The 14,027-nt window shown below is 46.2% G+C and overlaps 1 protein-coding gene across 2 annotated transcripts in view; it reads right to left on the bottom strand.

Annotated features, from left to right (window-relative positions):
* LOC140394383 (ras-related protein Rab-26-like) overlaps nucleotides 1–14,027 on the bottom strand; it is a 448,240-nt gene that overhangs the window by 167,948 nt on the left and 266,265 nt on the right. For both annotated transcript variants that reach the window (XM_072481594.1, XM_072481592.1), the window contains exon 4: nucleotides 12,253–12,319. In XM_072481594.1, the coding sequence (XP_072337695.1) occupies nucleotides 12,253–12,319 (67 nt within the window). The remainder of the gene's footprint in view (nucleotides 1–12,252; nucleotides 12,320–14,027) is intronic.

Raw genomic sequence — 14,027 nt, 5'->3', positions numbered from 1 at the left:
AAAGGACAATATTTTTCACTGTACCTCGGTGCACGCAACAAGAAAATAAAACAACCAAACATCTGCATTGTGAGACAGCATCACATCCTCCAACTCCCAATGATTGTTGCCAGGAGAGGTCAGATCACTTTCACTTAGATCGCTCCATTTGTAACCTCTGGACTGTGCTGCGAGTGTGAGTTTAAACCCCTGGTGTGGGTCTTGAACCCACATTCCCCGAAGGCAGGTGTGTAACCCACCCAGCCATGATTGACACTATCGATAAGTAAATTAAAACCCTAGCCTTTCCATTGAACAGCATGGATTTTCAATGGGTTTGAAGGACTGAGGGTTGAACTTTGTGTGTGTGGTGGACATTTCTCAGGCATATAACATGCAGAACACACATCAATCCAGCAGTGGGACGGCCTGAGGCCTATCTGCACAGGCATTTGGCCTAATGCTAAATTAGTTGGTTCCAGTGTATAAAGTAACCACTTAAAACGGCATTAGGCCCTTTATAAAGTGTTTCTATTGCAACAAAATATCCTGAAGCACACCACAGGTGCACCATTACATAAAATATGACACTGAGCCACGTGAGGAGATATCAGGGCAGATGGCCAAAAGCTTGGGTCAAGGTGGTAGATCTTGAGGAACAATATCGGAAAAGAGGGAAGTAGAGATCCGGAGAGGTATTGGGGTATTGGATGGGAATTCCAGAGCTGAGGGGCCAGGCAGCTGAATACATAGCCATCATCAGTGAGGTATTCCGGGATGTGAAAAAGGCTAGGATTGTCGGAGCGCAGGTATCTTAGAGGCTGGAGAAAGTCAGAGACCTGGGGAAAGGGGGAGGCTGTGCTGTGATTTGAACGGGAGGGAGGATGGGAATTTTAAATTGAAAACACTGCTGGACTGATGTTGGAGCAAAACTGGAGCCAAGGAGAGGAGACTCGTTTGTCGTTGCTGCGACCACCGCAGGCCTCAACGCCCGATTTACACACTTGCTTCACACTAATGTAACCGAGCAGGTTGAGTGGACCACCAGGAATGCTCAGTGAACGTCTCTGGGATGATTGGACTGCAAAAGCAAAAATGAAGGCCTAAATTTTCCGGAATTTTCCAGCCGTTCGCTCCTGTGGGATCTTCTGGTCCCACTGACGGCGAACCCCCGCCGCCGGTTCTCCGGTGCATAGAACGAGAAACCCAGCTGACAGCGGACGGGTCTTCTGATCCCGCCGCCAGTCAATGGCGGACCCCCTCTGCTGCCGTGAAACAAATGCATCATGCGAACAGGGGGCCTAGCCACTGAGCAAGATACGCAGAATGGTTACATCGTCTCCACAAATGCGATACTTATACATGCACTTAAGTGGTCCAAGCGAAACGAGGAGTCCAGCAAAGATTTAAGCAGAACAGCTGGCTGGCGTAACCACTTTTGTGGAATGAAAATCGCTGAATCGCAGAATTGTTGCAACGCAGAAAGAGGCCATTCAAAAAATGCCAAATCTGATCCAGAGTGGGATCCTTATGATGATGCCACAGCCAAGGTGAGTCAGGATGAGTTTGATGAACACTTTCCATTGGATGACGGAGACAATGGCCAGAACATTCTGGCCATCCATGCCGATGTGATCTTCCCTGATGGATTATTCCTGCCACAGATTTCACGGCGGCGATGGGTGCATTCAACGGGAAACTCCGTTGGCAACGGGGAGCCCAGAAGATCCCACCTCCGGCCAATGGCAGGCGGCCTCCACAGTTGTGTGGTAAATCCCACCCAATAAACTTAACTGCTTTTAAAACATTTTGATTGTGGTTCAAGGCAGTTTTGTAGAATAATTCGATTGAACATCTCATATTTATTTAATTTGAATTACCGGAGTTATGATCTTTTCACATTTGAAAATGATGACCAGTTACACCAACACTGGCCATTCACATTTTCTACTCGGCATATAAGCTGATCCCTGTTCTCGGAAGGATTTTCTGCGACTTCACTGGTGAACGTATTTGCCATGATCAACGATACCTCTTCAACCAAACTGTTGGTCATCTGTCCTCATGTGTTAAATTTTGTTTGACAAAGCTTGTTAAGTGCCTTGCGACATTTTATTGCGTTAAAGGCGCTGTAGGAATATAAATTATGGTTGTTGCTATTGAACAGGCCAATATAAAATTTAATACCAGGGATCAAGACATGCATGACTTTGAAGAAAATGTGGATTCAACTAGAACTGTTCATTCCCTGGAAAATCCACTCATTGGTTGCAAACTCTGAAGGATTCATCTTTGTACATTATCGTAGAATCATAAAGCCCTTACAGTGCAATAGGAGGCTATTTGGCCCATCGAATCTACACCAACCTTATGAAACAGCACCCTACCTCGATCCGCTCCCCTGCCCTATCCCTGTAACCCATAACCCCACCTAACCGTTGGACACTAAGGAACAATTTAGAATGGTCAATCCACCTAACCTGCGTACCTTAGTGATAGAAACTGGGCCATGGACCAGCTGGGGCGATGGGCTTGTTTCCATGCTGTAAACATCTATCTATCTTTGGACTGTGGAAGGAAACCGGAGCACCCGGAGGAAACCCAAGCAGACATGGGGAGCAGATGCAAACTCCACACAGATATGTGAGAGATCAACAATTTAAAGACTATTGCAAGGTCCACCTTAAGACTAAGATCAGCAAATTGTCTACTTGACATCAGTGGACAATGGGATTTATGCACCACGAATGATTGTTTTTAATTGCTTAGACCCAAACGTTCAGAAGAAAAAAGATAGAGCAAATAATCAATCAGGTTTAAGGAATGGATTAAACAACACTAAATAGCAGGAACTGAACTCCATTTGTCACAAGCGCTCAATGAATGAACAGATTAAAACTGCCCCTTGATCTAACAGCTCTCTACCCCAGAACCATCCTTCCAGCAAAAAGCCCATTTTCAAACAATGCATCAAATTCATTTGAGGAAGCTCTCTCTTCCAAAAAATTCCCTTCTAACGCTGTAGCCTGGATATCCCATGGCTGGCTCTGCACTGATTCAGTCGCAAGGGGGAAGATGTGCAGCAGTAAATCAGTGGAGGTCACAATTCCCTTGGAACTCATCCCGCTCCGGCCCCTGCTCCGACGTTTCCCAGCTTCACTTCAATAAAGTATGAGGGGAGCACCTTCCAATCCGTGGGTGGCTCCACCTCGATAAGGTACTAAAGACACGGTGATTCCTCAGACGCCATCAGCTCGATTTGGTCTGTCGGGAAAACCCAACAGGATCAGGTGCAATGCTGGTTCTGCACATCTCCCAATTTTGATCCCTGTAACAAGTGGAGAGGAACGTTGGGTGGGTAAAGCTAGCATTCCACTTGATCCTGTGGGCTTCCTGTCTAGGGAGTCAGGTTAAATTTGCCCCCTGCTGGTGAACCACGCATGCCATCATTTTTGACGGGTTCTGTTTTAATCCGTATAAAATATCCAGAAAAGTTGGAAATGTAGCCAAAGAGGCTATAGTATTTGTGTAAAATTTGAAGATAGCTTATTTGTGAACCAATTTTGGTGATTACATTTTTGGAAGAGCTGCACTGTTGCTAATGATGTTCTCAACTACTTTGTGCCACAGTGCTTAGCACTGCCGCCTCATAGCACCAGGGACCCAGGTTCAATTCCAGCCAGGGTGTGTGGAGTTCATATGTTCTCCCCGTGTCTGCGTGGGCTTCCTCCGGGTGCTCCTGTTTCCTCTCACAATCCAAAGATGTGCAGGATAGGTGGATTGGTCATGTTAACTTTTGCCCGCAGTGTCCAAAAGGTTAGGCAGGATTATGGGGTTACAGGGATAGAATGGGGGACTGGGCCTGGTTAGGGCGCTTGTTCAGAGGGTCGGTGTAGACTCGATGGGTCGAATGGCCTCCTTCTGCACTGGAGGGATTCTAAGTAAATATGCTGTGACACTACTATTTAACCTATTTAAACGAAGGTACATGTTTGATGCTTTTTATTCTTGTAAACATTTCTTCTTCATCTCTTTAGAGCCAGAAGGTAACAGTTGTTTATCATTTTACACTGAGAAATTGGTGGTACACCTGTGCGCAGAGAAACTTCAAAAAGATTAAGAGAAACAGAATGAGAAGGAGAGGGAGACAACCAACTAGCGAGACATAAAGAAAAAGAAACAGATTGGGCGAGCGAAACAGATGATGAGAGAGGGCAATAGGGTGGGAATGAGTGATAAACAAATGTAAAGATAAGTGGGAGAGAAATAATGGGGGAGGGGGGAAACAGGAGAAAGAGAGCAGAGACTGAGCGGCAAACAGATGAAAAAACAAGAAGGTATAAAGATTGAAAGAGAGAAAATAAATATTCTGGGAATAGTTCCGAAAAAACATCTCATCTTCAGTGACTCTGTGAGTCAATATAAGAGGACAATAAAACCACTCTTTTCATGTATCCACTTTGAAGAAAACAACAAGTGAAAATATCTGTTGTCAATAAGTATGAGACAGATGGTTCCGTGAAAGAAATCTTTTTTGACAGCAAAAACTGATGACTTTTAGCGAGGTATATTGATTTTGGTTCCCAGCATCATTTATTGCCCTCCGACATAAGGTTAGTCAATCTGTGTTCAATTTACCAAGGAAATACTGGGAGACAGTCATTGTTCTCCAAGGGACTATACCAGCGAGAGTAGAGATATTTTCTGTCAAATTGCCTTTGTTGTACAAGTGACATAGAACATAAGAACTAGGAGCAGGAGTAGGCCATCTGGCCCCTCGAGCCTGCTCCGCCATTCAATGAGATCGTGGCTGATCTTTTGTGGACTCAGCTCCACTTTCCGGCCCGAACACCATAACCCTTAATCCTTTTATTCTTCAAAAAACTATCTATCTTTATCTTAAAAACATTTACTGAAGGAGCCTCAACTGCTTCACTGGGCAAGGAATTCCATAGATTCACAACCCTTTGGGTGAAGAAGTTCCTCCTAAGCTCAGTCCTAGATCTACTTCCCCTTATTTTGAGGCTATGCCCCCTAGTTCTGCTTTCACCCGCCAGTGGAAACAACCTGCCCGCATCTATCCTATCTATTCCCTTCATAATTTTATATGTTTCTTTAAATTCGCCCCCGCATCATTCTAAATTCCAATGAGCACATTCCCAGTCTACTCAACCTCTCCTCGTAATCCAACCCCTTCAGCTCCGGGAGGAACCTAGTGAATGTCCTCTGCACACCCTCCAGCACCAGTACGTCCTTTCTCAGGTAAGGAGACCAAAACTGAACACAATACTCCAGGTGTGGCCTCACTAACACCTTATACAATTGCAGCATAACCTCCCTAGTCTTAAACTCCATCCCTCTAGCAATGAAGGACAAAACTCCATTTGCCTTCTTAATCACCTGTTGCACCTGTAAACGAACTTTTTGCGACTCATGCACTAGCACACCCAGGTCTCTCTGCACTGCAGCATGTTTCAATATTTTGTCATTTAAATAATAACCCTTTGGCTGTTATTCCTACCAAAATAGATAACCTCACATTTGTCAACATTGTATTCCATCTGACAGACCCTAGCCCATTCACTTAACCTATCCAAATCCCTCTGTAGACTTCCGTTATCCTCTGCACTTTTTGCTTTACCACTCATCTTAGTATCGTCTGCAAACTTGGACACATTGCACTTGGTCCCCAACTCCAAATCATCGATGTAAATTGTGAACCACTGTGGGCCCAACACTGATCCCTGAGGGATACCACTAGCTACTGATTGCCAAGCAGAGAAACACCCATTAATCCCCACTCTTTGCTTTCTATTAATTAACCAATCCTCTATCCATGCTACTATTTTACCCTTAATGCCATGCATCTTTATCTTATGCAGCAACCTTTTGTGTGGCACCTTGTCAAAAGCTTTCTGGAAATCCAGATATACCACATCCAATTGCTCCCCATTATCTACCGCACTGGTAATGTCCTCAAAAAATTCCACTAAATTAGTTAGGCACGACCTGCCCTTTATGAACCCATGCTGCGTCTGCCCAATGGGACATTTTACATCCAGATGCCTCGCTATTTCTTCCTTTATGATAGATTCCAGCATCTTCCCTACTACAGAAGTTAAGCTAACTGGCCTATAATTACCCGCTTTCTGCTTGCCTCCTTTTTTAAAGAGTGGTGTCACATTTGCAAATTTCTAATCCGCCGGGACCACCCCAGAGTCTAGTGAATTTTGGTAAATTATCACTAGTGCATTTGCAATTTCCCTAACCATCTCTTTTAGCACTCTGGGATGCATTCCATCAGGGCCAGGAGACTTGTCTACCTTTAGCCCCATTAGCTTGCCCATCACCGGCTCCTTACTGATAACAATCATCTCAAGGTCCTCACCTGTCATAGCCTCACCTCATTTCCATCAGTTACTCACATGTTATTTGTGTCTTCCACTGTGAAGACCGACCCAAAAAACCTGTTCAGTTCCTCAGCCATTTCCTCATCTCCCATTATTAAATCTCCCTTCTCATCCTCTAAAGGACCAATATTTACCTTAGCCACCCTTTTTTGTTTTATATATTTGTAGAAACCGTTACTATCTGTTTTTATATTCTGAGCAAGTTTACTCTCATAATCTATCTTACTCTTCTTTATAGCTTTTTTAGTAGCTTTCAGTTGCCCCTAAAGATTTCCCAGTCCTCTAGTGTCCCACTAATCTTTCCCACTTTGTATGCTTTTTCCTTCAATTTGATACTCTCCCTTATTTCCTTAGATATCCACAGTCGATTTTCCCTCTTTTTACCGTCCTTCCTTTTTGTTGATATAAACCTTTGGTGAGCACTGTGAAAAATCGCTTGGAAGGTTCTCCACTGTTCCTCAACTGTTTCACTATAAAGTCTTTGCTCCCAGTCTACCTTAGCTAGTTCTGCTCTCATCCCATTGTAATCTCCTTTGTTTAAGCACAAAACACTAATGTTTGATTTTACCTTCTCACCTTCTATCTGTATTTTAAATTCCACCATATTGTGATCGCTCCTTCCGAGAGGATCCCTAACTATGAGATCATTAATCAATCCTGTCTCATTGCACAGGACCAGATCGAGGACCGCTTGTTCCCTCGCAGGTTCCATTACATACTGTTCAAGGAAACTATCGCGGATACATTCTATAAACTCCTCCTCAAGGCTGCCTTGACCGACCTGGTTAAATCAATCGACAAATAGATTAAAATCCCCCATGATAACTGCTGTACCATTTCTACATGCATCAGTTATTTCTTTGTTTATTGCCTGCCCCACCACAATGTTACTATTTGGTGGCCTATAGACTATGCCTATCAGTGACTTTTTCGCCTGACTATTCCTGATTTCCACCCAAATGGATTCAACCTTATCCTCCATAGCACTGATGTTATCCCTTACTATTGCCCGGATGTCATCCTTAAATAACAGAGCTACACCACCTCCCTTACCATCCACTCTGTCCTTCCGAATAGTTTGATAACCTTGGATATTTAACTCCCAGTCGTGACCATCCTTTAACCATATTTCAGTAATGGCCACTAAATCATAGTCATTCACGATGATTTGCGCCATCAACCCATTTACCTTATTCCGAATACTACGAGGATCCAGGTAAAGTACACTTATGTTGGCTTTTATACCTCTGTTTTGAATCTTACCACCTTGATAAGTATTCGCAACTAACGGGAACTGAACCATCAAACAACCGCGTTGCTGGCAGTCAGTGACATTTTGATCAGGTGTAGGCCATTTGGCCCAAGAGCCTGTTCCACCATTCAACAAGATCATGACTGATCGAGTTGTGGTCTCAACTCTACTTTCCTGTCTGCCCTCCATAACCCTAGACTCCCTTGCCTAACAAACATCTAACTCAACCTTGAATAAATAAAGGCCCAGCCTTCACTACTTTCTGGGAAGAGAACTCCACACACTAATGGCCCATTGGGAGATGATTATCCTCATCTAAACCTTCAAAGGGAGTCCTCTTCTTTTTCAACTGTGTCCCCTAGTTCTAGTCTCCCCCACAAGAGGAAGCATTCTCCAGGTATCCACCTATAATATCTTCAGGGCTTCCGAGAAGGTTAGACAACCGAGGTTTATTTGGGAAACAAAAGTAACGGTTGCAACATACAGCACAAAATTCCCAGGGAGGACTGCCGATCATGCCGGCCCCAATCCTGGTCAGCTTTTAAGTACAAGATTCATGAGCCCCAGCTGTTAGGCCTCCACCCCACAGCAGGGGAGCTCGTATTCCCAAGCCCCACGGGGAGATCGATTGGGTCGTCCCTATGGGTCTCATGAGGGTCATTATATCCCTACCCATAGGTCCCTCTGTAATTGGCGGTGGAGAAAGTCTCCTTTGTCGCTTTGCCCGTGGCTGTTTCCAACTGTCGTGGGGCTGGGTCGGTGAGGTGGGTGGGTATAATGTATCAGGGAGCGTCGCTTCCATGACGATCAGCTGGGGGGGTGGGGGGTGAGGGGGGGGGGGGCTCTCCCTGACCAAACTGCCACCCGAGATTATGGATGATTCTGTTTCCATGTCTGACCCAGAATCCTCCATCCCGCGCATATCAGTCTGCTGGCCCTTGGGGGGTAGTACTCCCTGGCCCATGAATGATGGGCACGAGGGATGAGGGACTGATTCATCTGGCAGGGCTGGCTCTTGTGAGAGTTTCCTGCCATTGAGATGGTCCACTCCTTGGTTTTGACCGTATAAGAGACTGGTCCAGTCTTCTCTATGATGTCCCCGATATCCACCGGGCACTGTCACCAAAATTCCGGACCTCGTCTGCTTCCGGTGGTCATGGTACTTTTTCTGGAGATCTTGGGCGGGATTCTCCAATAATGGGGCTATGTCCCCACGCCCGCGAAGAAAACGCTTGCGAATCACTCTGGACTTACCTGGAGAAAGTCCAGAGTGATTCTCCTACCTGGAGGAGTCTAGCCGGAGAATCGCGGGAGTGGCGTCGGACCTGGGGCGTCATTCTCCGCCGGTGGGAGTCTCCGTTTTGCCGGCGCCCGGGGGTTTCCCGACGGCGTGGGGCTGCCCACAATGGGAAACCCCATTGACCGGCCGGTGTTACGGAGACTCCCGCCGGCCGGTCGGAGCAGAAATGTGGCGGGGCGGGTAGGAGAATTTCGCCCCTGATCTCGGGTTTGATGCCTATTCTCCGCCCCCGCGCCGCTCGGAAAATCCCGCCCCACCCGGTTCTTCTCCACCTCCCCACCAAGATTGGGAAACATTAGGCTTAGATGGGTTCATAGTCTTCGGCCCATGAGTAATTCTGCCGGGGCTACACCGGTCATTATATGCGGCTTGGTTGAACAGGAACCGTGCCAATTTTGTCTCAATTGATTCTGTGGATTGCTTTTTTATACCCCTTCTTAAAAGTCTGTACCACTCGCTCAGCCAAGCTGTTTGAAGAAGGGTGGTGTGGGGTTGTCCAAATATGTTTGACTCCATTTGAGAACTTTGAGAATTCCTCATTGGTAAAAGGGGTGCTGTTATCAGAGATGAGCACTTCCAGGATACCGTGTGTCATAATATCCACTCATGTATTTAATGAGATGCAGACAGGCAGTGATTGACACACAGGATAATCAATGAACACACACGACACATAACAACCAATCACCAGACAGGACACCACCACTATAAAGCACACAGGGCATTAAGACTCTCCCCCTCTCTACAGGACACAGCTACTGAGATAGTAAGAGTGCACAAGCCAGTGAGCACTATCACCATGAGGTAGAGAGTTAGTCTTGTCAAGCTAGTAGGAGGTTATCAGTTAGATTGATAGAGTGTCAACTCACAGCAGACTATGTACAGCAATCAGGAAGCTCAATAAAACAGTGTTGGACCATCTCCTGTGTCAGAAGCCTGTTTCTAGTTTCACTGCACCCAGTTGCAGTCAACGTTGAACCAACTTACTTAACACATCACCATGGACACTGAACAATTGGCGTAGCCTCCCTACGGTGGTTGATGAAGTGGTAGGCATCATCTGGTAAACATCCATGGGTGGGTTTGAATCCCACCCTCGTCATCGGTATAATATCTTCAGGAGTCCCGAGGAGGTTACACAACAAAGGTTTATTCGGTAAACAGAAGTATAGGCCGCCAAGTGGCACACAGCACATACGCCAAGTCTACCGATCATGCCAGCTCCAATCCGGGCCAGCTTTTAAGTGCAAGATTCACGAGCGCCAGCTGCTTGGCTTCCGCCCCTCAGCGAGGGAGCTCGTATTCTCGAACCCCACGGGGAGATCAATTGGGTCATCCCGGTGGGTCTCATGAGGGTTATTACACCACCCTATCAAGGCCCCTCAGGATCTTATATGTTTCAATAAGATCACCTCTCAAACTTCTAAATTCCAATGGGTGTACGTCTAACCTTTCTTCATTAGATAAGCCCGCAACCCACAGATGAGTCCAGTGAACCTTCTCTGAACAGCTCCGAATGCAATATATTTCTCAAAATGAGGAGACCAAAACTGTGCACACTATTCCAGATGTGGTCTCATCAAGGCCCTGTACAGCTGTAATAAAAATTCCACTTTTGTATTCCATTTCTCTTGCAATAAATGCCAACATTCTATGTGCCTTCCTAATAACTTGCTGTCGCTGCATACGTACATTATGTGATTCATGTGCCAGGACCCCTAGATCCCTCTGAACCAGCAGATTCTGCAATCTTTCTCCATTTATAGTATACTGCTTTTCTACTCCTGCCAAAATGGACAAGTCCACATTTACCCAGGCTATATTCAATCTGTGAAATTCTTGCCCACTCAGTGAACCTATCTATATTTGTTTTTCTGACTCGCTACCTCCTCTTTACAATTTAAGGGCTTAAGGCTATTAGGCCGTCAAACCCCAAATGGCAGGCAATGGGGTATGTGTGTCACCTGCCATGTTTTATTTCTGTAAACTGGGTGCAGTACAATCCAATTTCCATGGCATACTTTTGTCCCCTTATTTAATTTATTCCTTTAAATGTATTGATGACCTGGCCCATCAGTAAACACAGTCCATGAAGTATTGGATTGTTGTGTGATAGGAGGGCATGCAAGTGGCTTGGGCATGCAGGGTGCCAACAATTCAATGTTAATTATTTATTAATTGTGTAACATGGTAGCAGAGAATAGTTGCCTAAAGGTGAAATTTGGGTTAGGAGGTGCATGCTGTAATGTGTATCTCTGTAAATAAATGCTTCTAAATATGTGCAAATATTGGCTCCAGTTCTATCCTTCACCACGTGGCATTCTGGAATATTAGCATTCAAGGCCTCGTTGGTTTAACAGCCAATCACTAATATGGAAGTAAACCATGCCAGAGGGTTAGAATTGAGAGGTCGCTGAACTCCACACCTGAACTTCCATCATGTGCTCTCACCTCTGTGGTAGGTGCACTCCATAATGATATTTATCTCTTTTGCTGCTGATGTGATCAATTTGTTCCACTCTTTTGAGATTCGATTGAAATAATTTGGTTGTGGGGAACATTCGGAGCAAATCCAGCATATACTCCATCCTGGCTGGCTTTCAGTTGCCAGAGGCAAAGTCGGAGTGGGATTAATACTGAAACATGCACCCCCTTCCCCTTATCCCGGTCCCATTGCGAAGTGTCCCTTATTTTATTTCAGAAGAGTTGATCATCCTGTGCTGAGGTGAACAGAACAGATACATTTAGGGGAAGCTGCGTTAACACATGATAGGGTGAGATGAAGATAAAGGGCAGATGGTGGCATAGCAGTATTGTCACTGGGCGAGTAATCCAGAAAACAAGGGGTAATGCTCTTGGGGGCCGGGTTCAAATCCCAACACGGCAGATGGTGCAATTATGAATTCAATAAAAATCTGGAATGTAAAATCTAATGATGACCATTATCAACTGTCGTAAAAACCTATCCGGTTCACTAATGTCCTTTAGGGAAGGTAATCTGTCCTTACCTTGTCTGGCTTACATGTGACACCAATTCGGCAGCAATGTGTTTGATTCTTAAATGGCCTAGCAAGCCAATCACTTCAAGGACAATTAGGGATGGGAAACTAATGGTGGCCTTGCCAATTATACCCACATCCCATGTAGAACAAAATAAATGAAAAATAGAAAAGTGGGAGGAAGCTCCAGCAGCTTACACAAAGGCGTGGACCTTTTGGGCTGAATGGTGTGTTCCGGTACTGTAAATGCTATGTAACACTCGTGATGAAATGCACAATGAAATATATTCGCAAATGGCAGCTATCCCTTACCGTGGGCATCTCGATAATAAGCATGAGTCACACTGCGAAATCGCTCTTGTCCTGCAGTATCCCAGATCTGAAATCAGAAGGCAAAGTCCATCAGCTTTTCTTGTTACGTTTCCTGTCGCAAGATCAGCACTTCCCCCAATTTGATCCAAATTCAATTTCCTGCCCGTCACTGTATTATTTCAAATCAGAACAGAGAGAAGTGTGTGCTGTCACATGTGACATCCACCAATATCGCAGTCACATTCTAAAACTCATTGGCCATGATGAAGCACAGCTGCGCTATTTGTGTTTTGAAAGACTTTGTGGCAGCATCATTGTTCATTCCTCACGGAATGAGGTGGCAACTAGCTCTAGATCCCTTCCTGGTGCAGTCGGTAGAATAAGGCATCTTTTTGAACTGCGATGGTCCTTGTACAGATGCTGCCTACCCAGGTTATTATCTTATTAAAAACATAAAAAGAACATAGACAGCAAATAATTAGATAGTGGCTGACAATGGCATACGAATAATGCACATTGGAAAGAATTAAGTCTCCCCAGGTCTTCGCCACCTCTTTCAAAATCTGGGGTGGCACGATAGCACAGTGGGTGGCACTGCTGCCTCACAGTGCCAGGGACCCGGGTTCAATTCAGGCCTTGGGTGACTGTCTGTGTGGAGTTTGCACGTTCTCCCCGTGTCTGCGTGGATTTCCTCTGGATGCTCCGGTTTCTTCCCGCAGTCCAAGGACGTGCAGGTTAGGTGGATTGGCAGCGCTAAATTGCCCCTTAGTGTCCAAAGATGTGCAGGTTAGGTGGGGTTATGGTGTTACGGGGATAGGGATGGGGAGTTGGGTAAGGTGCGCTTTTAGAACTATTGGTACTTTAAAGCCTGAGTCTTTGGTCAAGCCTTTGTTTAGTCCTCCTTCTATCGCCTTCTTTGGCACCCTGTCTGTTTTGTTAGATTATGGGCAAGATCGAATGGCCATGCTGCACCAGAAAAGCAGCTCGCCATGATGCAAGATGGCCGATAAATGCCAGGAGACTCCCGGGATCTACCCGGCTCGCAATGCCTTGTGAGATCCAACATGATCTCGCGGAACGTTGTGATGTAAATTCTGCCCATTGTGGGTGGGATCACTTTTTGGCAAATCTGCATACCAGAGCGAGACAGCTAGTCTCACTCTAATGTGTTGATTCCCAATGTACCTGAGGCTTTGGGATTCATCCCTTTCCCCTCGGAGACCTTGGACGAGTGCCGTTCAGCACTGTTTGCTCAAACGGGGGGGGGGGGGGGGGGGGACCAGACCAGACCAGACCAGACAGAACGGAACTCGTTGGGATATCCCAGGGGATCCGGGCCCCCCAGCTGCATTCCCTTTGGGCAGGGTGGTGCCCTGGCACCACTAGTGCCACCTGGGTACCCAGGCAGTGCCACCTGGGTGAAAGCCTGGCACTGCCAAGGTGCCCAGGTGGCATTGTCAGTTGGCATGGGCGGTGCCAGGTTGAGACCCTCCCAAAGTGCGCTGCAGGGGGGCGGTGGGGTTGGCGGGGGTGTTGAAAGGATGTTGGGACATCCCGATCTCACTACACTGGGGAGTTCCAGTGAGCAAAACTCCCCACGGTACAAAGCGGGGCTGTGAAGCGGGGCTGTGTGCAGCCTCAAGCGGGGCTGTGTGCATCCTCAGCCGGGCGTTCACCTTTCAGGCCCCTTATACAACGCGAGTCGCATTGAATAGACATGTGTTTGTCCGCAGTGCGAGCGGTTGGAAACTCACAGCTAAACCCGCTCGCTGTGG

The sequence above is a fragment of the Scyliorhinus torazame genome, chromosome 17, assembly GCF_047496885.1.
Source record: "Scyliorhinus torazame isolate Kashiwa2021f chromosome 17, sScyTor2.1, whole genome shotgun sequence".
Taxonomy (NCBI): Eukaryota; Metazoa; Chordata; class Chondrichthyes; order Carcharhiniformes; family Scyliorhinidae; genus Scyliorhinus; species Scyliorhinus torazame.
Note: the sequence above shows the minus strand (reverse complement) of the source record. Positions and strands in the feature narration are given on the sequence as shown.